At 42.3% G+C, this 26,152-nt stretch overlaps 2 protein-coding genes across 6 annotated transcripts in view; both read right to left on the bottom strand.

Moving 5' to 3' along the window:
- The window catches only part of odf2a (outer dense fiber of sperm tails 2a), a 35,004-nt gene extending 26,739 nt beyond the window's left edge, over window positions 1-8,265 (bottom strand). For 4 of the 5 annotated variants that reach the window (XR_009645809.1, XR_009645810.1, XM_060841143.1 and 1 more), the window contains exons 1-5: window positions 8,204-8,265; window positions 4,157-4,270; window positions 3,529-3,648; window positions 2,174-2,344; window positions 1,061-1,248 (exon numbers count right to left, since the gene is read on the bottom strand). Coding sequence is in view for 3 of the 5 variants with exons in the window: in XM_060841143.1 (XP_060697126.1) it covers window positions 1,061-1,248; window positions 2,174-2,344; window positions 3,529-3,648; window positions 4,157-4,270; window positions 8,204-8,206 (596 nt within the window). In the remaining 2 variants the exon portion in view is untranslated. Of the gene's footprint in view, window positions 1-1,060; window positions 1,249-2,173; window positions 2,345-3,528; window positions 3,649-4,156; window positions 4,275-8,203 lie in introns of all 5 variants that reach the window. The other variant, XM_060841144.1, reaches the window with a different exon arrangement.
- A 6,513-nt stretch (window positions 8,266-14,778) lies between these two features.
- Window positions 14,779-26,152, bottom strand: part of ptgesl (prostaglandin E synthase 2-like) — a 28,470-nt gene continuing 17,096 nt past the window's right edge. The window contains exons 4-7 of the mRNA XM_060841142.1: window positions 22,342-22,494; window positions 21,275-21,475; window positions 18,605-18,722; window positions 14,779-17,963 (exon numbers count right to left, since the gene is read on the bottom strand). Of these exons, the coding sequence (XP_060697125.1) occupies window positions 17,832-17,963; window positions 18,605-18,722; window positions 21,275-21,475; window positions 22,342-22,494 (604 nt within the window). The 3' untranslated portion in view covers window positions 14,779-17,831. The remainder of the gene's footprint in view (window positions 17,964-18,604; window positions 18,723-21,274; window positions 21,476-22,341; window positions 22,495-26,152) is intronic.

Genomic DNA, 26,152 nt, shown 5'->3' with positions numbered 1-26,152 from the left:
CCCTATATATTTGTGCCTCTCTCCCTCTCACTTTCCTACTTTAAGGTATGCCTTAAAACTACTTTTAGACCAAGCTGTTGATTATTTGACCCAATATCTGGTTCAGTGTTAAACTTTATTTTATAATGGCTCTTGACGTACCTTGGAATTTCCTACATTAAATGGGCAATATTTATACCTGTTGGTGTTATTTGTTGATGTTAGACCATATTTGTTGATGTTACAGTCAGTCCATCCCAGTACTTCTGTATCTGACAAGCCTGTTTTCTGCTGTTTGTAGAACCTCCCATTTGGGATCATTTGTAAACTTGGGGTTTCATTTCTTAAACTGCTTTCATCATTTGATACGTTGCAAATAACAGCAGTTGCAGCACTGATACTTAAAACACTGCATGTATTGTACATCCATGCCCCAGATCTCTAATGTTTGCAGTTCTTTGTTTTATTTAAGTTTGTTGCTTCATCTGATAGCTGGCAGATCTAACCATTATGGACCCCCTCAAGTTATGCTTCAAGAGTTGGAATTGAAACCATAATGTTCTGACTGAGATAAGAATTGACTTATGCCAATTTCCAATTAATTTCATGAGCATTCTACCAATATTAGTGAACCTCTTGTTGCGAGTCTGAAAAGCTTGGCTGAAATCTAATTAACATCACATCTGCAAGTATTTTTATTATGTCCTTGAAAGAACACAACTGATCTAAAAGCAAGCATGATTTATGTCCCATGGGTTGTGCTGATGTTCTCTCTCATGGTTCCATTATTGTTTTTTGTAATGGAAAAGAAAATCAGAGTTGTGCTTTTGTCTATAACAAATTTCATCCACAATGTCTTCCTTTTGGACACCTCAGTTGTTCAGCAATTTCATAAACAGCCTTACGAATTGACTGAATTCACGAGGACAACTAATCAGTTCTCACCCAGGATGACTAAGTTGTCGAACTACATGTAACTCCTGCTTTGAGGCAACACGTGTGGAGTCAAGTGTTGAAGCAGGCTGCACAAAAGGAGAGTGTTAGTAAAAGTCAAGGAAAAAATTAGTTAAAAATTCTGTACCAGGAAATATCTGGATCCTCTTTCATCATTTCAAGGTCTCTTTGAAGTAGCTCATTCTTGTGCTCTGTAAGAACTAGCTCCTTGGTGACTTCTGCTAATTCCTCTTCTTTCTCTTCAATCAATCGCTTGGATGCATTCAATTCCTCCTTTCGCTGCTCCAGCAGGTGATTTTTCTTCCTCAGTTCAATCTACAAATTCAATTACCACAATTAGGATTCTCATGCAACAATGTTGAGGAAATTATAAGGATCATTTGAAGGCTTCAGGAGAATAACTAATGAAAAAGACATACAGGTAACTGAGCTTATTTTTGCCGCAGATAATGGGTAGCAAACTTTTTAAGGAAATCAGAGATTTGCCTTCATTTCCACTCTAAGCTACACAAAGGATCTGAGAAATATTGAACAACCAAATGACGACTTTAAAATGAAAAACTGACTCGACCTCAATCAAGAAGTGCAAGTGAAAATACATCTGTTTAATTTTGTCAAGGAGCAGACAACAGGATTCAACTCATACAAATTAACTCTTATCTCAGTCAGAACATTATGGTTTCAATTCCAACTCTTGAAGCATAACTTGAGGGGGTCCATAATGGTTAGATCTGCCAGCTATCAGATGAAGCAACAAACTTAAATAAAACAAAGAACTGCAAACATTAGAGATCTAAAACACACAAAAACAGAAGTTGCTGGAGGAACTCAGTATGTCTGGCTGCTGTGGAGCCAGTTACTGTTTTTAAACCTTTCTAGGTTTCTTCAGCAATGTCTGTTTTTGTGAAGGTATCTAACTTGTTAGCTTGTTTCAATTTGCATCAAAGATCCTGTTGTATTATTTAAAGGGTGTCCTGGACAACATTATTTCTTCATTCTTCAAGATGACAATAATAACTTATCAGTCATTCATTTAATTTTCTTACAACATCATACAAACATTAATTAAGATATAAAGCTGCAATTCAACGTGCCTCATTTTGCACAACTTTCAGAACCTTCTGAGATTTGACAAATGCAAAGGTATGAAGATGTTGAACTGTTAGAGTTAATGGTATAAAACTCATATTTCTCACCATTTCAAAAAAACATTCTGTACACGAACTTTGCAAAAGCTTACTTCATTTTTTAGTGATCCCACTTGATTCATAAGACAATCAATTTTCTCTTCATACTCATTCATCTTTCCATGTATAGCCTCCTCATCATCTGTGGAGAGATCACTCAAGTGAAGTGTTGAATGGAACTTCTGAGTATCAACTGGAGTAATATCTAAACGATGAGTTGGGCCCTGGAACAAAAGTTGTATTAAAGCAACATTTACTGTGTAGTTATCAGTCCCATGCTTGATGTAAGAACATGTCAAAAAATCATGATGATTATCATTATTTCTGGGCCTTCACATAGTAAAACATCTCACAGCACTTCACAGAAGAATTTAAAAAGGAAAATATGACACCAAGCCACCAACGGTCAAAATCTGTCAAATAGGTAGGTTTCAAAGAGCATCTTAAAGGATGAAAGAAAGGTGGAGAAATTTAGGAAGGGAATTACAGAGCTTAGGGGATGAGTATCTGAAGCAGATTAACAATTATGGAGCACAAAGAACAACTCAAAAAGCCAGAGTTGAAAAGAATGGAACATCAGAGATTCATGGGGCTTGAGAAGTCTATAGAGATTGTGTAGTGACTGGAATTAGGTGGATCTTGCTTACTATGAGGTCCTTGATTAGGGTTGTTAACCTGGCCAGTCTGGAAGCCCTGGTCGACCAATACAAGCAGGGGATTTATAATACCCTCAGTTCAGACACTGGCTCTGAGCTGACTGACTACAGCAAGTATACTTTGCACAAATAAATAAAGCATGACTTGGTGATGGAATATCGATCTCTGTGCAGCTGTTTCAGATAGGGAGGAACAAGGCCATGAGAGATTTGAAAAAAAAGGAGACTTTTAAATTCAAAACTTTGTTTGATCAGGAATAAATGAGCACAAGAGCATTAAGTGAACAGAACTTGGCAAAGTTATGGATGTCAACAAATTTAAAGAGAATAGGTGGGAAGCTGACCAGAAGTAGTAGTGATGTCAAGTTCAGTGTCACATGTTTCAGATTTATACCATATTCTACGAACATCTGTGTGCTACTGTGAGCAGGAATCACAACAGAACTGAATCCATAATACAAAAGTAAGTACAGCCAAAGAATAAAAGCAAAACACTGCATATGCTGGAAACCTGAAATGATAACAGAAAATGGCTGAAAAACTCAGCAAGTCCGGCAGCACCTACGGAGTGAGGCACAGAGTCAATGTTTTGAATCCAAAAAGCTGTCTTTGGAAGAAAACAAAAAGATCGGAAGACGAGTATTTGGACTCAAACATAAATACTGTTTTTGTTGCTCCACAGATGCTGCAGAACTGCTGAGATTCTCCAACATTTTTTATATTTTATGTCCAAACAAATCTTTGGTACAAACCTCCCATTTGTAGCCAACATCCCTTACTGATGTTTTGCCTGGTGGAATCCATGGGACCTTGGGTTTGACCTTACTGGTTTCTCGTAGATTGCCACATTCCCAGGCTCCTTTCAACTTTTGCTACATATTGAAAGGATAAAGTCAAATGGTGAAATATCTGGTCTTGCTTAAACGTCTGATTTTTTTTTTGAACAGTAACTCTTTAGAAATTTCAATATGTCAGTGCAGTTTGTTTTTAGGCAGACATGAAGCTACAATTTTCAGTCAAATAAACAAAATGCAAATAAACAAAACTAACCACCAGTGCTTTATCAGAGGCTCACTGATGTTACCTAGTATGGTGACAAATTGTCTGAAAATGAACCTTCCAGCTCAGCAAGCAAACTTACATCCAGAACCTTAACCTGAGCTACAAATCTTCTCAAAACTCAACAAAATGCAATTTCTGTCACTTAAATTAATGAAACTCAAACTTATGTTATTTGCATTAACAAAGGGACAGGTTGGGAAAGAAGAGGAGAACAGACGCAGAATATTACTTAAGTGGAGGAAGCATGCAAATGCACAATATGTAAGAGGCACAGACAGACATTATTTTAAAATTTACAAGAGTCTAATCAGTGATTACCTGAACTTTCTTTGCTGGCCTTGGGCTCTTTTTAACATGGACATGGACAGGGGTGGTTTCATCAACATGCACATGGAGCAGAGGAGACGATCTGGTTTTCATTTCTCTTCTCAGCTGACTCAAAAGGAAGACGAAAAAAATCCAAATTACTTCATCAGTTCTAAGAATTGAAGGCATTTATAACAAAAAAAGTTATACAGTATGGAAGAAAACACAATGAAACAATAATATAATTACAACTGGATGACTCAGTCAGATTCAGGCAGACCATGCTAACAGATTACACAATTGATAAAGTCTATTTTCTTCACAATCCCAAAAGAATCAGTTTGCACCTAAACCAATTAACAGGTTGCTACATACTACTAACCCACTCTGAACTGACTGGAGCTTCCCCCAACTTTCGAATGGAAATTCCCTTGTAACTTTTCATGCTACAGTTATACTAGTTACCTTCTACTTCCTTAAAAATTTTTTTTCATTACAGCCTATGTTTCATTAAGTATCTGTTATTTAAAGAAGAATGACAATAGGACATTATAAATAAAAAAGAAAACCTATATCCAATTATCCCTGCCCTCTAATTCTTGGATTGTATTTAGTCTTGGTTTCTTGTATAAAATACTGCAGTAAATGGGCTAGTTAACTAAAAATAAAAAAACATTTTCTGCCAATTCTTCTAAATCTGAAACTTTCTAACATTTTCAGAATCTACTTTGAACCAACTTTGACTATTCCCCTATAGAAAATTGTTGCTCTTTTCATCTTAAAGAATTTCACCAATGGATCAAAGGTTAAGTTATGAAAGCAGATTACAGAAACTTGCTTCTATTTCATTAAGCATATAAGATTGAGAGACAGTCTGATCAAGGTGTTTAAAATATCAAAATGATTTGATTGAGTAGACATAGCAAAAGGTTCTCCTCTGCTGGGAAAATCAAACTAAGGGAGATAATCTTAAAACAGAAGCAAGGCTATTCAAGAATGACCTTGCTTGATGTATTAATCCTAAATGACATCTCAACATGGCACAGTTCAGTTTAAAAACTCTTACATTGTGGGAACATCTTCCCAATCCCCAAAATGGATAATAATTCAACTTGTTGAATTAAAAGTTGTAATATTTTGTTCTCTCAAACACAGTCACAGCTTTTCAATTAAAGCATCAACATTTCAAAACCTATTTATCAAATATTAAAATTACAACCTTTCCATCTGTAGTTCCAAATCAAAACATTTCATTCAAGCAAAATATTGATTCACTACAAATCATATTAATGTTTTCTTTATGCTATATACCATTTCTAAATCAATATCTTACTTAGCTGGAATTCAGCTTTTAAAGGATTCTGTAATTTCCAAGTCATATAATTATTTTTGGAGAAAGTGAGGACTGCACATGCTGGAGACCAGAGTTGAAAAGTGTGGTGCTGGAAAAGTACAGCAGGTCAGGCAGCATCAGGGGAACTGGAGAGTCTGAAGTTTCAGGCATAAGCCCTTCATCAGGAAGGACTTATGCCTGCAACATCGCCTCTCCTGTTACCTTCATGCTGCCTCACCTGCTGTATTTTTCCAGCTCCACACTTTTTGATAATCATTTTTGTTTACTAGGCATACTCAAAACCACATTCCATCTGTACAAAATTTCCAAAATAAATGAAGGCCTAAAATCAAGGTGAACTACATTGCAGGGAAATTCTCTTTTTAGTCAAACATAGGCTCTCCTCTACAGCATACCTTCTAAGATGACACTCCAGTGCTGTACAAAAAGGACCATTGCATTATCAGAGGCGCCACCATTTGGAAAAAGGGTTGGAGGTTTTGTTCACCTTTTCCATAGAAGAACAAGATTTGTTCAGCCAGCCAGAATGTGGCAAGGGGGTTAGAATCAAACAGTAAGGGAAATATTGACATTTCTGGTCCAGGTTCCAAGAAGTGAACCACACGGATAGAGAAGAATGAAGACAAATGTTGAATGACAGTTATCCGAAGTTAGGGAAGGGTGTGGTGATAGTGATGAGTTGGGTTCTCCAAAGGAATGTTGTTTGACCTCAAAACAACAGGGTCAGGTTAGATCAATATGGGTCTACTAAAGCCACTGCATGTGGTGAACGTAATCAAATTACACCTCATGCCAGGAATGTGGAGTTTGAAAATAGGACGGAGTATATTTGGATGGGTATATGAATAGGAAGGGTTTGGAGGGATATGGGCCGGGTGCTGGCAGGTGGGACTAGATTGGGTTGGAATATCTGGTCGGCATGGACGGGTTGGACCGAAGGGTCTGTTTCCATGCTGTACATCTCTATGACTAAGTGTTAGCGTTGAGGCCAATGTTTATCACTCGACAATATGCAAGGGAAAAAGTGACATAGAAATAATGTCACTAGATTAGTAATCTGGAGGCCCAAGCATATGCTTTGGGCTAACAACAGTCGCTGGAATTTAAGTTTACTTAATAAATCTTGAACTGAAAGCTGATCTCAGTAACAGTCATCATTCACCATTGCACTTTAAGGTAGAAAATCTGCCATCCTTACCCAATATGGCCTACTTGGGACCCAAGTGACCAACTTGGAGAGAATACAGTAAGGAATACTTTGGCATGAGGAACTTCATGAATCGATCAGGAGGGGCTTAGTGAGCTTGAAAGTAATACAATAAACCTGTGAGATCTGGTGGTGGGGAGCTAGTCAAACTGAGTAAGGGGATTATCAGGGGGATAGTACAATGTACACATCCAATTACACACCAAACTGTACAAACCACAGAGATCTAAGGTATAGGGTCAAACAACATCCTGCAAACGACTTGCCTCAAATACAAGACAACCGTCATAATATCCAGAACAAGCGGTCACCTTGATTGTGACTCTAGACCTATGTCAATGTGTTTGACTCTCAGCTGTCTTCTAAAATGGCCAGGGGAGCCATTACATTCAACAGCAATTAGGAATAGCAGCAAATGCTAGAGACAGCTTTTATAATACAGAAATGAAAGCTCATCCCTGTCCACACTAAACAGCAGGTGCTTACCTATGCTAAACTAAAAACTGAAAATAAACTTATGATCTGAGGAAGGGTCACACGTTAACTCTGATTTCTCTCCATAGATGCTGCCAGACGTAGCTTTTCCAGCATTTATTTATTCGAATTCAATATTAAGTGCCATGATATTCAAGTGCTCATCGGAGTGTTATCTCACATGGGCAGCACGGTGGCACACCACTCCTCACAGCGCGAGACCCGGGTTCAATTCCCAACTCAGGCGACAGACTGTGTGGAGTTTGCACGTTCTCCCCGTGTCTGGGAGGGTCCCCTCCGGGTGCTCCGGTTTCCTCCCACAGTCCAAAGATGTGCGGGCCAGGTGAGTTGGCCATGCTAAATTGCCCGTAGTGTTAGGTAAGGGGTAAATGGAGGGGTATGGGTGGGTTGCGCTTCGGCGGGTCGGCGTGGACTTGTTGGGCCGTAGGGCCTGTTTCCACACTGTAAGTAATCTAATCTAAATGTGCAACTTTATATTGGTCCTGCGTCGCTGGTATACTGGTATCATTGAAGATTTCCATACTTGCGGCCCGGGTTCGATTCCCAGCTGGCGCATCGGCTATTTTAACACCAAACAATTCAACAAAAGGACTTTTTAGGGATCTAATGTGCCTCCCTCTGAGCCGGGAGGCCTGGGTCAAGACTCACCTGCACTAACATCTCTGCACAGGATGATGACAACAATAACTAAACGTCCAAGGGGTCCCTGCCTCCACTACCCTTTCAAATCAATGTTCCAGACAACCCCCCCCCCCCTTCGCAGAAACACCCATAGGCCACGAGAATAATTTATTTTAGATTTTTAAAAGTTCTGCCAGCAGCTGGACTGGGATCTTGCCGTGCACGAAAATGGCCGCCAGGTTTTTTCCCCCCTCCCCCTCATAACAACTGTCACTGCGCCCTTTCCTTGTCCGGTTTTTAATCGGTTTTCCGTGGGGGGCCGTAACGCGGCCTGTCTGCTGCCCTGGTACCGGCAGAGAGCCTCCATTGCCCGGCTCCTTACCATACGAAGCGCCTGTCACTTGTAGCTGGTCACGGCGGTTTGCGGCTCCCCGGTCCCCCCTCCACGTCACTTCCGGACGCGCTCTCCCCGCGTCCGATTGGTGCATTCGAATCCCACCAACGGCCTCTGCTCGGCTCCCATTGGCCCCGCCCTCCCACTTCACCCCCATTGTCGGCCTGGATGCCCTTCCGGGTGACGGCCGCCGCTGGGTCACCATGGCAACCGATTCACATCCACAACCTCGTTAGCTGGGTCTCAGAGACACAACGCTGACCGATGGCAGCTTCATGAGCCCGGGTATGGAATATAAGAGAAGGAAGACTATATGTGCATTGAAATATACGATGCTGGGGAGGGAATAGTGTCATTGAGGTGTACAACACGGAAACAGACCCTTTGGTCCAACTCGTCCCTAGCCACCAGCTATCCTAACCTAATCTACTCTCAACTGCCAGCAAACAACAAAGAAAATTACAGCACAGGAACAGGCCTTTCGACACTCCAAGCCTCCGTCGATCCAGAGCCTCTACCTAGTGCCTGTTTTCCAAAGATCTGTCTCCCTTCAGGCTCTTTGCCTTTATTCCTGATAAAGGGCTTTTGCCCGAAACGTCGATTTTACTGCTCCTCGGATGCTGCCTGACCTGCTGTGCTTAGATTACAGTGTGGAAACAGGCCCTTTGGCCCAATAAGTCCACACCGACCCGCCGAAGCGCAACCCACCCATACATTTACCCCTCCGCCTAACACTACGGGCAACTTAACATGGCCAATTCACCTGACCTGCACATCTTTGGACTGTGGGAGGAAACTGGAGCACCCAGAGGAAACCCACGCAGACACGGGGAGAACTTGCAAACTCCACAGTCAATCGCCTGAGTCGGGAATTGAACCCGGGTCTCAGGCGCTATGAGGCAGCAGTGCTCTTCCAGCACCACTAATCCAGAATCCCTTTGCTTCCTGCCTATCTATCGTCCCTTCCTCTACCACCACCGCTGGTAATGCGTTCCAGGCCCCCAGCAACTTCTGTGTAAAGAACTTTCCACGCATATCTTCCCTAAATGTTTCCCCTCTCCCTTTGGTGAGCACTTGGCCCATAGTGTTGCAGAACCCCAAAAGGACAGGAAACTTGGTGAGTTTGATTGGTTAGATTTTAGCAAAGCTTTTGATAAATGTACCCAGGAGATTGGACTTCAAGATTTGAAGTCATAACTTAAGTGGAATACATCTGATTTGGACCAACACCTGCTGAACAAGAGGAAGCAAAAGGTGTTTACAAGTGGAAAGAGAGTTTAGATTGATAAATTCTTGATGTCACAAGGAATTAAGGGCTACGGGGAGAATGCTGATAAGTGGAGTTCAAATGCCCATCAGCCATGATTGAATGGCGGAGTGGACTCGATGGGCCGAATGGCCTTACTTCCACTCCTATGTCTTATGGTCTTATCCCTTCAAACGCTACCTATTCATATACCCATTCAGATGGCTTTTAAATGTAATTGCACCAGCCACCACCACTTCCTCTGGCAGCTCATTCCATTCATACACCACCCTGTTTGAAAAAGGTGCCCCTTAGGTCTTTTTTATATCTTTCCCCTCTCACCCTAAACCTATGCCTTCACGTTCTGTACTTTATCGACTTATCCTATCCATAGGAGGAAGTGAGGACTGCAGATGCTGGAGATCAGAGCTGAAAATGTGTTGCTGGAAAAGCGCAGCAGGTCAGGCAGCATCCAAGGAGCAGGAGAATCGACATTTCGGGCATGAGCCCTTCAGGGCTATCTATACCCATGATTTTATAAACCTCTATAAAGCCTCCGCTAGTCCAGGGAAAATAGCCCCGGCCTATTCAACATCTCCCTATAGCTTAATTCCTCCAACCCTGGCTATATTCTTGTAAGTCTTTTCTGAACCCTTTCAAGTTTCACAACATCCTTCTGATAGGAAGGAGACCAGAATTGCACACAATATTCCAAAAGTGGCCTAACCAATGTCCTGTACAGCTGTAACATGTCCTCCCAATTGGTCCTTTACTCTGACCTTCTTCACTATCCTATCTAACTGCAACTCTACTTTCAAGGAGCTGTGAACCTGCACTCCAAAGTCTCTATTCAGCAACACTCCTTACGACCTTACCATTAAGTGTGTAGAAGTCCTGCTAAAATTTGCTTTCCCAAAATGCAACACCTTGCATTTATCTAAATTAAATGAAAACAAAATAATCAGATTGTTGGAAACAATAAAAGAGGAAATGCAGAAGAAGCATCAGACTTAAAATGTTAACTCTGTATCTTTAGCTTTTTCCTCTGGACCCGCTGAATTTCTCTAGCATTTTTTCTAAGAAGCTCAGCTGGTCTGGCAGCATCTATGGAGAACTTTAAAGTGCTTCACAGGAGCATCATCTGCAAAATTAGACAATAGGTTGTACAATGGCATATTAAGATATGCCATCTTAATATGCCAAATGCATGGTCAAAAGTGGTACGTTTTGGATGACTGATTTTAGAGGCAGAGAGAGTTTGTGAGAGAATTCTAGGGCTCAGGGTCAAGATACCTAAATACATGACTGCCAAATCTGGATTTAAATAGACAATAGGTGCAGGAGTAGGCCATTCTGCCCTTCGAGCCTGCACCACCATTCAATATGATCATGGCTGATCATCCTTGATCAGTATCTTGTTCCTGCCTTATCTCCATAACCCTTGATTCCACTATCCTTGAGAGCTCTATCTAACTCTTTCTTAAATGAATCCAGAGACTGGGCCTCCACTGCCCTCTGGGGCAGAGCATTCCACACAGCCACCACTCTCTGGGTGAAGAAGTTTCTCCTCATCTCTGTCCTAAATGGTCTACCCCGTATTTTTAAGCTGTGTCCTCTGGTTCGGCACTCACCCATCAGCAGAAAGATGTTTCCTGCCTCCAGAGTGTCCAATCCTTTAATAATCATATATGTCTCAATCAGATCCCCTCTCAGTCTTCTGAACTCAAGGGTATGTAAGCCCCGTCGTTCCAGTCTTTCAGCGTAGAAAAAAGTCAAGTCATAGATGAGCACACAGAGTCATGGAGATGTACAGCATGGAAACAGTCCCTTCAGTTGAACTTGTCCATACTGACCAGATATCCTAAACTAATCCAGTCCAATTTGTCAGCAATTGGCCCACATCCCTCTGAACCCTTCCTATTCATATACCCATCCAGATACCTTTTAAATGTTGTAATTGTACCAGCCTCCATCACTTCCTCTGACAGCTCATTCCATACACGCACCAGCCTCTGTATGAAAAAGTTGCCCCTTGGTCTTGTTTAAATGTTTCCCCTCTCACACTAAACCTATGCCCTCTAATTCCATTATATCAAAAGATTGTAAAAGTTACATCTCTAAATGGTAACCTCCTTTCAGTGTTGAAAACCATGGCTGTCCGTACATTACTTTTGCATTTTAAATGACTTTGCAACTCAACGAGAATAGGATATATTATTCAAAGTTTAATATGAGCTCTATATTCTTTGTAAGTAGGACCAGTATTTCTTTTCTCCTTATAATATGCTATGCTGGATGTATCATTCTACTTGCTTGGTTGTTAGATATTTCATTGATGGGACCTTTGAGTACTACTACTACTGATATCATATTAATTTCAACATCATACTTGAGTGATTAAACAGCATTCAAGATGGTTCCCTGGATCGAGGCAGTCTTCTGGTAGTTTCTCCAAATAGTTATGGTTTGAATAAATGAAAAACCTTCCCTTGATGTTGCAAGTGACTTTCATGACCTCAAGATGTCCCAAAGTGCTTCACAGCCAATATTACTGAACTGTAGTCATTTTTACAATTTAAGAAACATGACAGCCAATCTGCATACAGCAAACCCTCCCAAAAGCAATGAGAATGACATAAAATAATTTATTTTTAGCCATTGTTGGTCTAAGGATAAATGTTGGGTCAGGACGAGGAATAATTCCTTTACTGTTCTTTTAAGAATGACGCGACATACTTTATAGCCTCAAACAGCACAGCTGAGGACTTAGTGTAACAGCTCATCTGAAGGACAGTATTTCTGACAGTGCAGCAGTCCCATAGTACTGAACTGAAGTGTCAGTTTAGGTTTTGGAATTTCTACGTGGAACTTGAGCCCACACCCTGTGGATTACCAAAAGTTCACAAACCAGGAGCCCCCCCCAGACCCATAGTCTCACTACATGGAACACCCAACATACAGATTAGCCAAGGAGCTGCACCAAAGACTAAAACAATAGAAGACTCACACCACTCCATCCACTTCACTCAAATAATTCAAGACGACCAAAGACACCAAGACAGAAGAGGATGAAATAATGTTCTCTTTTGACACAACAGCCCTGTTCACATCCATCAACATCATGACCAAGGAAACACTGACTACACTATTGGAAGAACCAAAACACATACACCAACCACCACCAACTTCATCAGCAAGGACATCATCAAGCTAGTGGACCTATGCCTTAACCACCCACTTCACCTTCAACAACAAAACCTACAGACAAACCAACGGAACACTCATGGAATCTCTGATACCAGGGTTCTTAGCAGAGGCAGTAATGCAGAGACCCGAACAAACAGCTCTGCCAACCATCCAACCCAAACTTTGGGTCCGCTATGTGGATGACACCTTTGTCATCATTAAATGAAACAAATTAGAGGAAACCTTCAAGGCCATCAATACTACCCTTACTGGCATAAAATTCACTGAAGAGGAGAAAAACAACAAAACTGCCATTCCTAGATGTCACAGTAGAGCAAACAGCCAATGGGGAACTTCAAACCAGTGTCTGCAGGAAAAGAACACATACAGACCAAATACTGGACTACAGAAGCAATTATTGCACCACCCATAAACGAAGCTACATTAGAACATTATTTCAATGAGTCACCACACAATGCAGCACAGAGGAGCTAGGAGCAGAGGAAAATCACCTATAGAATGTATTCAAAAAGAACAGGTACCCAATGAACACTGTCTGCTGATTTCTCAGCAACAAACATAAACCAGCAGACAAAACCCACCCAGAAACCCTAGCCACTCTCCCCGATATCAAAGACATCTCAGAAATGACTGCCAGACTACTCGGACCCCTTGGCATCATGGTAGCCCACAAGCCCACCAACACAATAAAACAGCAGCTAATGACCTTAAAAAGACCCTATACAAGCAACAAGCAAAACTAATGTCATTTACAGAATACCATGCAAGAACTGTAACCAACACTACATTGGACAAACAGGCAGAAAACTAGCCACCAGGATACATGATCATCAACTAGCCACAAAAAGACATGATCCACTCTCACTAGTATCTGCCATACAGATGAGAAAGGGACAACACATCCATCCTAGGACAAGCCAAACAGAGACATGCACGAAAATTCCTAGAAGTATGGCATTCCAACCAGAACTCTTATCAACAAACACATTGACTTGGATCCCATTTAGCACCCCCCGTGAAAAAGAACAGGAAGGGACATCACCACAGGAAATGACATCACCAACTCAAGGAAACCTAAACACAAATAGAAAGTGGGTCACTAATACCAGTGCTTCATTCAGAGGCTCACTGATGTTACCTAGTATGGTGACGAAACATCTGAAAATGAACCTTCCAGCTCAGTGAGCAAACCTACATCCAGAACCTCAACCTGAGCTACAAATCTTCTCAAAGCTTGCTAACACTCTTCAGAAAAGAGTGGCAAAAATGCTACTCACTGAGGCGTGGCTGACACTTTAATTACATAGGAACCAAAAGCAAGCATCATCCTGTTTCCAATTCACATACACTTTATCATAATTCATGTACGGTGGACTGCGACCTTTGCAGGACCAGACTAAGTTTGTCGTATGAGAAATTGGGTCAACTGTATACACTGGAAGAAAGTAAGTGAGGACTGCAGTTGCTGGAGATCAGAGTCGAGAGTGCGGTACTGGAAAAGCACAGCAGGTCAAGCAACGTCAGAGGATCAGGAGAATTGACATTTCGGGCATAAGCCCTTTACTGAAGTTCAGAAGAATCCGTTGAAATCTTATTAAAACATAACCTTCTGCATGCAGGGATGATTTTTTCCTCTGGCCAGGTGATCCAGAACCAGGGATCACAATCTGAGCACATAGTCTGAAATGGCCTATACTAAAATGGCCTATACTATTATGAGGTGCAATTTCTTTACTCAGAAAATGAAGAACCTTTTGGAATTCTCCACCATAGAAGGCTATAGCGGCAATGTCACTGAATAAGTTTAGGAAAGAAATAGGAAGATTTCTAGAGGGTAAAGACATTATGGAGAGAAGCCAGGAGTTAGCGCTGAGATAGAGAATCATCCACGATTGTATTGAATGGCAGAGCAGACTCAACAGGCTGAATGGCTTATTCATACTTCTATTTTTTATGTATCTACCCTACCTAAAGTCAGGTAGTCAGGATAAGGCAATGTTTTTGGGTCAGTAATGCAGTTATAATCTTTGTTTACCCCATTACGTACAATTCATTATTGCCTTTTGCCACCCAACAATATTCCAATTACATGTAACAAAATAGAACACAGTTAAAATTCTTAATACTTTTTATTAAATACTACTTACATCATCCAGATAGAAATCTGTAGTCAGGGAACCCCTCTAACCACTAAAACCCTACCAAGATTTATTTTAAGAAATTCTATTTCACCAACTCTTGTGAGAAAGGAACATTTAAGACAAAAGAAAGGTAATCTAATACATCCTGTCAGAGTCTGAGGCACTTGCTCGCCTCAAACCAATAAATTCACTTCCACTTGCTACAGAGAAGTGAAAAGGGCACAGCTTCAGCAAAAAAAAAAGCCTAAAACAGTTATTTACAAAAGAAAGGGAAGCAAAAGAGAAACAGATTGAGGAAGACATCATAAATGTATTAAATATTCTGTTTAACTTCTCCAGTGACCGACTAACCACAGACATCTTCTCCAAGCGCAGACTCCCACAGCTACCTAGACTACACTTCCTCCCACCCTGCCTCCATAAAAATGCCATCTCTTATTCTCAATTCCTCCGCATGTTCCCAGGTTGACCAATTCCACCTTAGAAAATCCCAGACGGCCTCTTTTTTCCAAGATCGCAATTTCCCTTCCCATCTGGTGGATGATGCCCTCCAATGCATCTCCTCCGCTTCCCACACCACCGCCCTTGAACCCCACCCCTCCCAACGCAAGGGCAGAAACCCCCAGTCCTCACCTTCCACTCCACCAACTTCCACATACATCACATCATCCTCCACCACTTCCGCCACCTACAAATGGACCCCACCAGCAGAGATATATTTCCTTCACCATCCCTATCAGCATTTCAAAGAGACCATTCCCTCCACGACTCCCTCATCAGGTCCATACCCCCACCAGCCCACAGCCCGCTCCTGGTACCTTCCTCTGCCACTGCAGGAAGTGCAAAACCTACAGCCACACCACTACCCTCACCTCCATCCAAGGCCCCAAAGGATCCTTCCATATCCAACAGAAATTTACTTGTACCTCCACTTATGTAATCTACTGTACCCATTGCACCCAGTGTGGTTTCCTCTACATTGGGGAGCCAGGAATCCTATTTGCAGATTGATTCAGAGAACGTCTCTGGGAAACCCGCACCAACCAACCTCACCGTCCCACTTCAACTCCCCTTCCCATTCAGTCAAGGACGTGCAGGTCATGGGCCTCCTCCATCACCAAACTCTTACCACCTGCAGGAAAAACACCTCATATTCCACCTTGGGACCCTGCAACCACATGGGATCAGTATGGATTTCCAGTTTCCTCATTTCCCCTCCCCCTACATTATCCTAGTCCCAAGCCTCCAACTTAGCACTGCCCTCCTGACCTGTCCATCACCTTTCCCATCTATCCACTCCACCCTCCTTTCTGACCTATCACCTTCTCCCTCTCCTTCATCTACCTTCAACCTTTATTGCATTCCCCCAACCCCACTCTCCTCCCATTTATCTCAGAGCCCCCGGCCCATAAGCCTCATTCCTGCTGAAGGGTTTATGCCCAAAACGTCGATTCTCCTGCTCCTCAGATGCTGCCTGACCTGCTGTGCTTTTCCAACACCACGCTCTCGACTCTGATCTCCAGCATCTGCAGTCCCCACTTTCTCCTTCTGTGTAACCTGTCAAACGACTGCCATGCAGATAAATGGAAAATAATCAATCTTCCAACCAGCATTTTGTCATCATACTTGGTTGCCTGTTGACTTTTCATACCCTGATAACTGTGCCTTCCCCTCTTTGTTGCAGCCAGAATTTATAAGCAGATGCAAATCTACTGATATCTTCCTCAGTAATTTTCAGGGTGAGTCCAAGTGGGTTCTTATAAAGGAAGGCAAGATTTACATTGTACCTTTTGGCTCTTCAGGACACTCCAAAAGCTCTTTCCAGCCAAAGTACACAAGAAATATTACATAGGAAATGCGACAGCCAACTTACTCTCAAGCTTTCGCAAACAGCATTTTGAAAATGACCAGGGTAATATTTTATTAGATTCCCTACAGTGTGGAAACAGGCCCTTCGGCCCAACAAGTCCACATCAACCCTCCGAACAGTAACCCACCCAGACCCATTTCCTTCTGACTAATGCACCGAACACTACAGACAATTTAGCATGGCCAAATCACCTAACCTGCACACCTTTGGATTGTGGGAGGAAACCCACACAGACACGGGGAGAATGTGCAAACTCCACACAGATAGTCCCCCGAGGCTGGAATCGAACCCAGGTCACTGGTGCTGTGAGGCAACAGTGCGAACCACCGAGCCCCTGTCTGAGGAATAAATGCTGGCCAGGAACACAGATAGCTCTCCTGATCGTAAATTATTGTTTTAGATGTAACCTTTCATTAGAACTGTAAAACAAACAATATTTAAATCAAATCATAAAAGGGACGGAAAAAAATGGATGTTGGATTATTCATGTTTATATGCTTCCTTCTTGTTTTGCTCCTATTTTAATGCTGCTCATATTTTATGGTTTTTACCTGAATCATTAATAATGTCTGTTATCTCCTTGGAATTTGCTGTGTATGACCAGTAGGTCCTGTATTTATTTGAGGTATCTAGTTTTTAACTATGCTTTTTACTTAATTCTCACAGACACTGCACTGCTTAATTGATAAACTTGTTTTTTTTAAGCTATTGCTTTATTATTTCTGCAGGTCTTCGTTTCAAGTGCCTTTTCAGTTTCATTTATACTTTGCAGCATTGATGCCAAGTAGTTTTGTCCTGTCATCAATGTGGAAACCCTATATGCATACATCCACTAAGGTACTGAAACTGGAGTTTAAAGCAAAACAGAATGAGATTCCATTTACCAATTCCTATTCTGGTATCAGGCTAATCCCCAATACTGGATTCAAACAACATTTAAAGACTAAATGTAACACTGCACTAAATCTTTCTGTATATCATTGAATAACTGAGGATGAGTTTATGTGGTTGCAGTTCTTAAAGCACAGTTTCTTTTGTCCACACATCTTACAGTACTCTCGTTAACATCAGATCCTATCATCCTACTGAACTGTTAACAGCAGTAAAATGCAACTGGAATTTCATGATTTTCTCAGTGGTTACTGCAGCGATTTATTGCTTAACCATTTGTCCTTTCTGGATGTTTTCCTCCATTCTTTTATACCATGTCTTGACCTTGGTATTTGCCATCATGTCATCAAATGCCTTCAAACCTTCCATTACTCTAAGTACACCATAGACTGCCTGTGAAAATGGAAAAGCAAAAGAAAGACATTACAAACTGCAGACTTACAGAATTGAGACATTATATATGACCAGGAAAGCTTAATAGACTAGGACACTGTTTTGCATAAAACTAAGGGGTGATCCTATTAGGAGCCCTTAAGATTGTGAACACGTTTGGCATGGTAGAATTACAGATGTTTTGATGTCCAAGCGAGATGAGTAGTAGGGTTCATAAAGATAGTTACTAATAAATCCAAAAAGAAATTCAAGATAAACTTCTTTATCCACTGAGTGATAAAAATTTGGAAACCTCTTTCATAAAGCTTACACAATGATGCATTTCAGGGAAAGCTAGAAAAGCATGAGGGAGGAAGGAATGTAAAGGTGTGTTGATAGAGTGAAATGAAGAGGAGTCAGACGAATCTCAGGTGGAGTACAGACACTAGTATGGACCAGTTGTGCCAAATAACATGTTTTTTGCCACAAGTAGAAACATCTTTGCTACATCTCTCCTATCAAATCATTTCATAAATTTAAAAATCTCCGTTTAATCATCTGTCAACTTTTGTCCTGTTCAATCTTTCCTGCTCTTAATAACTCCTCAGTTTTGGTTACAATGTAAATCTAAAAAGGAATCTACAATCGTTGACAGCTATTACCAGGTCAGCAAGGTTGGGCAACTCTCCACCCATGAATGGCCTGTGCTTGCCAATGGCAGCCATCCACTGATCGACCGCCTTGTACAGATCCTGCCGGACATCATCGTGAAGATTATGTCTGAAAACGAGCAAGGACAACAAGTCAGCATGTTCCCTTAAATGACAGCACTGGGGGTCCAAAAGAATGAAAGGTTCAGACAACTATTAAAGATGGTGTGGCTGCTTGAAGTGGCAAGAGGAGAGGAGGAAAGACTGGGGCACATGACATTTCCCATTCACTTGCTCTTCCCTTTTATTTAAAACTCAGATAATCTGGTTTCCTGTGACATTTCTCTTGAGCCCAAATCAGATGATTTGCAGGCCAGTGGCTGGGTCCAACAGGATGCGCTTTCTGACGGTATTCTGGATCAGTGGTGCTGGAAGAGCACAGCAGTTCAGGCAGCATCCAACGAGCAGCGAAATCGACGTTTCGGGCAAAAGCCCTTCATCAGGAACAAAGGCAATGAGCTGGAAGCGTGGAGAGATAAGCTAGAGCAGGGTGGGGTGGGGAGAGAGTAGCATAGAGTACAATGGGTGAGTGGGGGAGGAGATGAAGGTGATAGGTCAGGGAGGAGAGGGTGGAGTGGATAGGTGGAAAAGAAGATAAGCTGGTTGGACAAGTCCGGACAAGTCATGGGGGGGGGTGTTCTGAACTGGAAGTTTGAAACTAGGATGAGGTGGGGGAAGGGGAAATGAGGAAGCTGTTGAAGTCCGCATTGATGCCCTGGGGTTGAAGTATTCCGAGGTGGAAGATGAGGCGTTCTTCCTCCAGGCGTCTGGTGGTGAGGGAGCGGCGGTGAAGGAGGTCCAGGACCTCCATGTCCTCGGCAGAGTGGGAGGGGGAGTTGAAATGTTGGGCCACAGGGCGGTGTGGTTGATTGGTACAGGTATCTCGGAGATGTTCCCTAAAGTGCTCTGTTAGGAGGCGCCCAGTCTCCCCAATGTAGAGGAGACCGCATCGGGAGCAACGGATACAATAAATGATATTAGTGGATGTGCAGGTAAAACCTTGATGGATGTAGAAGGCTCCTTTAGAGCCTTGGATAGAGATGAGAGAGGAGGTATGAGCACAGGTTTTACAGTTCCTGCGGTGGCAGGGGAAAGTGCCAGGATGGGAGGGTGGGTTGTAGGGGGGCGTGGACCTGACCAGGTAGTCACGGAGGGAACTGTCTTTGCGGAAGGCGGAAAGGGGTGGGGAGGGAAATATATCCCTAGTGGTGGGGTCTTTTTGGAGGTGGTGGAAATGTCGGCGGATGATTTGGTTTATGCGAAGGTTGGTAGGGTGGAAGGTGAGCACCAGGGGCGTTCTGTCCTTGTTACGGTTGGAGGGGTGGGGTCTGAGGGCGGAGGTGCGGGATATGGACGAGATGCGTTGGAGGGCATCTTTAACCACGTGGGAATGGAAATTGCGGTCTCTAAAGAAGGAGGCCATCTGGTGTGTTCTATGGTGGAACTGGTCCTCCTGGGAGCAGATACGGTGGAGGCGGAGGAATTGGGAATACGGGATGGCATTTTTGCAAACGGTTTTAGAATGGGGGATGAAGGTAGCAGGGAAGTGTGCAAGGGAAATACAAACTTTACTTTGGGGCTAAAAAAGGGGAAAAGGCTGGCAAGTACTGAATGAGCAGTTGAATCCTGATCACTTGGCAGGGCCCAAATCCACATAAGGGAGGGAACAAGCTGCTTCAGATAGGTACGCCAAGCACCTCCAGTTTTCAAGTTAGTGATTTCAAAGTGAAAAAAAAATCAACTCACTGAACTTCAACTGCTTGCTGCCATTTTTCCCTGGAAAGGACTTTCCCTTTAAAGTCCTTCAAAGACATTGGAACTATCAGAATAGCACACACCAACTGCAAATGAATTCCTGTCCTTTTTAAATTTAGGAACACACAAAAATCAGGAACAGGATATGTAATTCAACTCCATGAGCTCCACCATTCAATAAGATCATGTATGATCAGATTGCAACTTCACCTCTACTCTCCTTCTACTTCCTCCTTGGTTAATTGTTTGCATAAATTAATCAAGCAAGAGAATGAATCCACTTCAAAATCTTAGATGCCTGCCCTCAATTCAATAATACCAACATGGGTCAGAGGAGCACAGAATCTTACCGCGCAATCTGTTGAAAGAGACACCCAATTAGCCCAGTTCTCCCTTCTTCTTCCCCACAGCCCTGTATTTTTCTCCACCTCATTTATTTATCCAAATCTCTTTTTTAAAGTGTCTATTGAATATGCTCCCACCTCCACATCTCTGGAAGGCAGCACATTCCAGATGATAAAAATGTGTTGTGTAAAGAATATGGTCATCTCCCCGCTGCCAATTATCTTAAAATTAATGTCCAAATGCCACTGGACAACACCTTTCTTACTTTACCAAAAGCTTCCATAAGAGTGAATGTATATACTAACGCTCCAGTAGTCTTGTCTGTTCTAAGGAAAACAATTTCAACTTCTCCAATCTGACCTTGCAACTGAAATCCCTCATGTCTGCTCCCATTCTAGTAAATCTGCTCTGCCCTGCATCCATGTCTTTGATTGCCCATCAGGATTGGTCAGAAGGCTGTGTCCTATGGCTCCCACACAGGTACCTGGACTTAAGAAATCATAAATAATTAAATACACAAACCTAGATTTAAGTCTCTTGCTGACAAAGAACATGGCTGCTGCTCCAAAATACTTTGCAAAAAATCCTTCCAAAGTTCCAAATTTCCCCTCCCGCACAATGTAGTCAAAAGACTCCAGGGCTTCTCCAGGTGTTCGGTAGACATTGGGTGAAATGAGATGAACCAGCCAGTCATCTACCCACTTACGCCATTTCATTTCCTCCCTGGATGTTAAAGAAATAAATTGTGTACATCAGTACAGTAAAGAATACTTAGCACTTTAATCAAAGTCAGCTAATTGAACATGAAATAGGTATGATATAGGCAGCCAATACAACTACATCTGGACAATAAACCAACGGATTCTTTCCACTCTTGTTGTAGCAATAATTCATAAGACAATAACTTGCATTTAAGTAGCACCTCTATCTGTAGTAAAAATTCCATAAGGCACTTCATAGGAGTTCTTTTTTAAATAAAATTACGTTCTCAGCCATACGAGGGACAATATTAGAGTAGGAGAATAATTGTTTGGTCAATCAGGGAACACAATAAAAGGTGGGAATGTGTAGGGAGGGAAGGGAGGGAATTCCAGAGCCCAGGTGAGGACACAGTGAGAACTGTGGAGGAATTAAAATTGAGAAAGTACTAGAGGCCAGAATGGTAAAGTGCATCAATCTTGCAGGGCTGTAGAGCTGGAGGGGGTTACAGGGATTTGGAGGACAAGGGCAAAGTGACATTCAAAAACTTCAGGAAGAACTTTTAAAATCAAGGTGTAGTTTGACCAGGTTCCAACGTCCGCCAGTGAGCACAGGGGCCAGCTAGGGCAAAAAAATGGCATGGTGCAAGGTAGGAAATGGGTAGCAAAGGTTTGAATAAGCTCAAGGCTTCAGACGGAGGTTGGTTAGGAGAGTACCTGAATTATCAAGACTGGAGATAACAAAGGAATATTGGCACATCCATTCCACTTATTAGGATTAGATAACACATTTAATATTTCAGAAGTCTAGCCCAATTGGAACAGGCTGTTTGATTTGATGTTATCTGTAAAACAAAATGCTCAATTTAAGTACATTCCAGGTTTACATACTTCCTGGCCTCTTTGGTAGGGTAGAATTGATTTTCATCTTGGTCCTCCAGCATCACCCAATACTTGTTGTTGTATTCAACCACCTCCTTCCCGTTCTCGTTTTTGGATTTCATCTCTGGATAGTACGATATCACCTGAGTTAGGTTTCTGTGCCTAAAATTTTTAATAAATAGTGAGTAAACTGTACTGGGAGATGAACCATTGCATTCTCTAAAATCATGGGATGATTATGTCACAAGAGACCCATGTCTGTGATAGCGCTTTGCAAAAAATGAATCAGTCCCACTGCCCTGCCTTTTCACCATGAACCTAAAAACATGTCTTTCATCAGGTGCTTTTGAAAGCCACAATTGTTCCTGCATCCACCACACACACAAGTTGTGAGCCCCAAATTTCAACCACATGCTGTGTAAAATAAAAATTCACGTCGCCCCCACATCCTTTACTATCCACATTAAATTGTGTTTTTTTGGCTATCAATCCATTCTCCCATATGAAAGTTTCTTTCTCTCTGCTGTGTAGAGTCCTCACAATTTTGAATATTCCATCCTCTCCATCCTCTCTACCCAAAAGGAAAGCAACCCTTTCAGCTTTTCCATGTTATCCTTTGGATTCTGGGTAATCCAAGATGGAGGACGGGAAAAAATTGTGGCTGTAAGGGCTGCTCCTTTTTTGAGGTATTTTAGATGTTGGAGTCGATTTCCTCGAATTCTAGGAGCAGTAATTACTGTTTTGTAAGTTATGATGCAACCACTTAAGGGGAAAAAATAGATCAAAACAACAGCACTTTAAAAAAGGAGGAAGACACTGAAGGCAGTGACCACATGGGAAGTGATTCAAACAGAGAAAGAAATCTACACTGCTGTCTGACCCAGCAGTAACCTGCACAGCTATTGCCCCTGCTGTTTGATTTCAAGAATCTCTGGACATCAGAGTTTGTCTAAGAAAAATTGACAATGAAATGCACAGCTGACCTTGGAGAAACCTATATGGATGAGCTTGCTACAGGGGAGCAGCTAAGTGACTTTTTAAAAGTGTAACCTTGTTACTTATTTTATAAAACTACAATAGTGAGTAGAGTGGGTTTTTAACAAAATGTTTTATTGAGATCTTTCTCGAGTAAAATTTAAAAAATATTAAACATAGGTACTAAGTTAGCCTGGAGCAGTGTTTTTCAGAGCAGCAAGTGCTATTTTCTGGGTCTGTAGATAATTAAGATGCAAAGATGGCCTTCAGTAGAGTTATGTGTTCTTCCTATTGGATGTGGGAGATTAGGGAGAGTTTCCATGTTACTGATGATTATGTCTGCAGGAAGTGTTTTTGGATGTAAACCCTATCAGATCACATGGATTGGCTAGAGTGGCAGATACAGGCAATGAGGAATTTACAGGAACTAGGGGGCTGTGATGGATGGCTGCTGTAAGAAGGAAGAAAAACCGCAGATACAGTCAGATAGATGGGTTACGATCATCTACCAGGAAAGGTAGGAGAGGGAGCTAGGATGTGGAGGAGTCTCCTGTGGCTATTCCCATCTCAAACAGTACACTGTTTTGGAACATGTAGAGGGTGACGGACTCTCAGGGGAATGTAGCATGGGCAGCCAGGTTGCTGGTATGGAGACTGGCTGTAATGTAACAAGGGGGTACATCAGGTTCCAAGTGATCGATTGTGATAGGGGACTCTCTAGTCAGAGGCACAGACTGACGTTTCTGCACCAGACAGCAAGAAATCAGAATGGTATGTTGCCTCCCTGGTGCCAGGATCAAGGATATCTCAGAGAAGGTGCAAAATGTTCTCAAAGGGAGAGGGACCAGAAGGAGGTTGTTGTACTTATTGGAACTAATGACATAGGAGAGAAAATAGGGAGTTAGGCAGGAATTTAACAAGAAGGTTCTTGGGGCTAGTAATATCTGGGTTACTCCCAGTGCCAGTAGATAGTGAGGGTTGGAATAGGAGGATAGAGCGGGTGAATGTGTGGCCAAGGTGCTGGTGCAGGGGAGAAGGATTGACATTCTTGGATCATCGGGTAGAAGTGACTTGTATAAGAAGTTCAGATTGCACTTGAATTGGAAGGATACGGATATACTGGGGAGGAGATTTGCTAGAGCTGCTTGGGAGGATTAAACTAGTAAAGGCAGGATTGGGGGAGACCCAGGGAGATAGTGAGGGAAGAGATCAGTCTGAGACTGTACTTTTAAGAGAAAGGAGCAACTCAAACAGTCAGGAGCAAAGCAAAGATAGAGATAGGACTGATAAATTAAACTGCATTTATCTCAATGCAAGAGGCCTAACAGATGAAGGTAAGGCAGATGAATTCAGGGCATGGTTGGGAACATGGGACTGGGATATCATAGAATCCCTACAGTTTGGAAACATGACCTTCGGCCCAACAAATCCACATTGACGCTCTGAAAAGTAACCCACCCAGCCCCATTCCCCCACCCTACATTTACTCCTGACTAATACACCTAACCTAACATTCCTGAACACAATGGGCAACTTAGCATGGCCAAATCACCTAAAAACTGCACATCTTTGTACTGTGGGAGGAAACCGGGAGCACCTGGGGAAACCTACGCAGGCACAGGGAGAATGTGCGTACACCACACAGATTGTCGTCCAAGGCTGGAATCAAACCTACATCTCTGGTGCTGTGAGGCAGCAGTGCTAACCACTGAGCCACCATCTGCCTCAGATCAATTACAGAGATGTGGCTCAGGGATGGGCAGGACTGGCAGCTTAATGTTCCATGGTATAGATGCTTTAGGAAGGATGGGGCGGGCGCAAGAGAGGAAGGGGAGTGGCATTTCTGATTAGGGATAACATTAGAACATAGAACAGTACAGCACAGAACAGACCCTTCAGCCCACGATGTTGTACCGACCATTGATCCTCATGTAAGGTAAACCTAATGTACGAACCCTCAAATTTCTGTGACCATATGCATGTCCAGCAGTCTCTTAAATATCCTCAATGACCTCGCTTCCACAACTGCTGCTGGCAACGCATTCCATGCTCTCACAACTCCCTGCATAAAGAACCCGCCTCTGATATCCCCTCTATAGTTTTCAGCTGTTTGGCAGAAAATGTGACCCCTTGTGTTAACAATTTCTGCCCTGGGAAAAAGTCTCTGGCTATCAACTCTATCTATGCCTCTCATTATCTTGTACATCTCAATTAGGTCCCCTCTCTTCCTCCTTTTTTCCAATGAAAAAAGTTCGAGCTCAGTCAACCGCTCTTCGTAAAATAAGCCCTCCATTCCAGGCAGCATCCTGGTAAACCTCCTCTGAACCCTCTCCGAAGCATCCACATCTTTCCTATAATAGGGTGATCAGAACTGGACACAATATTCCAAGTGCAGTCTACCTAAAGTTTTATAGAGCTGCAACAAGATCTCACGACTCTTAAACTCAATCCCCCTGTTAATGAAAGCCAAAACACCATATGCTTTCTTAACAATCCTGTCCACTTGGGTGGCAATTTTAAGGGATCTATGTACCTGCACACCAAGATCCCGCTGTTCCTCCACACTGCCAAGAATCCTGTCTTTAATCCTGTACTCAACTTTCAAGTTCGACCTTCAAAAATGCATCACCTCGCATTTATCCAAGTTGAACTCCATCTGCCACCTCTCAGCCAATCTCTGCATCCTGTCAATGTCACACTGCAGCCTACAACAGTCCTCTATACTGTCAACGACTTTCATGTCGTCTGCAAACTTGCTAACTCATCGTTCAATCTCCTCATCCAAGTCATTAATAAAAATTACAAAGAGTAGAGACCCAAGATCAGAACCCTGTGGAACACCACT

Source organism: Hemiscyllium ocellatum, chromosome 21, assembly GCF_020745735.1.
Source record: "Hemiscyllium ocellatum isolate sHemOce1 chromosome 21, sHemOce1.pat.X.cur, whole genome shotgun sequence".
In the NCBI taxonomy this organism is placed as follows: Eukaryota; Metazoa; Chordata; class Chondrichthyes; order Orectolobiformes; family Hemiscylliidae; genus Hemiscyllium; species Hemiscyllium ocellatum.
Note: the sequence above shows the minus strand (reverse complement) of the source record. Positions and strands in the feature narration are given on the sequence as shown.